At 42.3% G+C, this 2,420-nt stretch overlaps 1 protein-coding gene across 1 annotated transcript; it reads right to left on the minus strand.

The window, feature by feature from the left end:
- Nucleotides 1-212: 212 nt before the first annotated feature.
- On the minus strand, nucleotides 213-1,124 carry LOC147990277 (uncharacterized). The gene has a single exon (XM_087537815.1). The coding sequence runs from the start codon at nucleotides 1,122-1,124 to the stop codon at nucleotides 213-215; it is 912 nt and encodes a 303-aa protein (XP_087393941.1).
- Between the last annotated feature and the right edge of the window lie 1,296 nt (nucleotides 1,125-2,420).

The raw sequence follows: 2,420 nt of genomic DNA on the forward strand, positions 1-2,420 counted from the left end.
AGAGACGACCAATTCCTGTAGATTGGAACCCCATTCCATTTATTCCCAGTTTAAAAGACAATGCTTTCAATGTTGTTGTTTTTTTGACTGTGAACTGTGGGGCAAAACCCCCACAGCAGATCAAAACTTTATTGAATTAAATAACAGATACAACAAGTTGATTACAAGGAGTAACCATAGTACAAGGTAAAAGAGAGTCTTACAAAACTAGCTTAAGGGGGGAGGTAAGAGATCCACTTGAGCAGGTCATCCTTGTAAGCAGATCTGATTCTGTGCTGCATGAGGCTAATATCATGCCTAAAAGCAAACCTCCATTTATTGAAACTAGCCCTCTCATTTCTGAACACTTTGGCATTTCTGATGATCCAAATATTCCAGCAAGCAATGAACACCACTTCAGAGAAGAAAGGCCTATCAAAACTTCTCCTTGCCTGAGTAACCAGCTCAATCATGGAGGTGCCAGTAGACCAATCAATCTGCAGATAATTCCAGACCCTTACACTGAAATTGCAGTTGAAGAACAAGTGATCCCTGGTTTCTCTAGCCTGCAAGGGGCAGAGCTTACAGTGGACTCCATCCTCCATGTGCCAGTGCCTTCTCTCAACCATATCCTTGGTGTTCAACCTGTCCATAATAAGCATCCAAGCAAAGACCTTGATCTTGAGAGTACAGGAGGATTTCCAAATCCAACAGAGCAAAGGATTGAAGGACTCAGACTGAAAGGTGTGTGAGTAAAATATCTTGGGCTTGAAAGACTTGGAAGAGCCCTGCCAGAACCAAAAATCCTTCGAGCTGGGGTCTCTGCTGTGTGAGTCCATTAAATCCTTTATCAGATTTAACTCATCAAAAGCCTGAGCAGATAAGGGAAGGTGGAAAAGTTGGTGCATATCCTGGGTATTGAAAATTTCCTTAACTGAGACCCAGGGGTCCTTGGCAAAAGAGAAAAGCCTTGGGAATCTTGCTTGCAAACTAGATGTTTTAGAGCCAAGGTTCCAATTATCAGACCAAAAGAGAGCAGTGTCCCCTTCATTGATCTGCACCCAGGAGCAGTCCCTAAAATGCTGCATGACTTTACAATTATCCCTCCACCAGAAGGAGCCACAATCATTTGTTCCCTGGGGCATTCTTTCAAAATAATATGAATCCCAAACTAGGGATACCCAAGGAATTTCTCGTTTGTTCAGGAAGTTACTGGCATGCTTGAGAAGGAGAGCCACATTCTGAACCCCTAGATTAAGAATACCAAGACCTCCTTTGTTTTTTGGCCTACATATGAGTTCCCAAGCAGCAAGAGATGGAGCAGGCTCATCTCTATGCTTTCTCCACAAGCACTATCTTTGGATTCTTTCCAACTGCTTGAGAATACGAGCTGGGAGAGCAAGACTACCCATAAAGAATATTGGCAATGAGGATAGAGCAGAGTTAAGGAACTGCAGCCTTTCTCCTTGGTTAAGGAAAGAAGAATTGGCAGTCATTCTTCTCTCCATACAGTCAACCAGTGGCATGAAGTCTACCATTTTGGGTTTTGTGGTCCCCACAGGTAATCCCAGATAAGCAAATGGCATTTTACCAATTTTGCAACCAAAAGCAGTGGCCAAATCCTCCATTACAGCAGAGTCAACATTGATTGGAATAATGAAGGACTTATGATAGTTGACATCCAGACCAGTGGACTGAGAGAACACCTTTAGCATATCCTTCAGAGCCAGAAGTTGAACCCTGTCTGCAGGGAGGATGATCAAAGTATCATCAGCATACTGGATCACAGGGTAGTCTGCATCATGGCAAGGTATAGGTAAATGCAGAATTCCCTTCCTGAACATATCATTAATCATTGTTTGTAGCAGGTCAGCAGCTATGACAAATAACAGGGGAGATACAGGGTCACCCTGTCTAACTCCTTTCTTACAAACAAACTTCCTCCCAGGGACCCCATTGAGCAGAACAGATGAAGTACCAGTGGCAAGGAGCTGTTTCATCCAAAGAATCCACTTATCATTAAAGCCCTTATATCTGAGAATTTGAAAGATAGCTTCATGCTCAATAGAGTCAAAGGCCTTTTCAAAATCCAATTTGAGGATTACTATAGGTCTCTTTGACTGGTGACATTGGTGCAAGTATTCAAATGTCCAACCCAGATAGTCCTGTATTGTTCTGGTCTTAATGAAACCATATTGGTTCTTATGGATGCACTGCATAATCATTGCTTGGAATCTATTTGCAGCCATTTTGGACAAAAATTTAAGCCCCATACTAGTGAGAGAGATAGGCCTGTAGTCTCCCACTTCCTCAGGTGAAAGTTTTTTGGGCACAAGAGTAATAAAAGAACTGTTGATGTTTTCCAAGACAGCAGTTCCATCATAAAAAGCCTGTGCTAGCTCATAAAATTCCCCAGAAATTAGGTGCCAGCATTTCTTAAA

This window comes from Triticum urartu, chromosome 1A, assembly GCF_056163025.1.
Source record: "Triticum urartu cultivar PI428250 chromosome 1A, HENAU_Tu73, whole genome shotgun sequence".
NCBI lineage: Eukaryota > Viridiplantae > Streptophyta > Magnoliopsida > Poales > Poaceae > Triticum > Triticum urartu.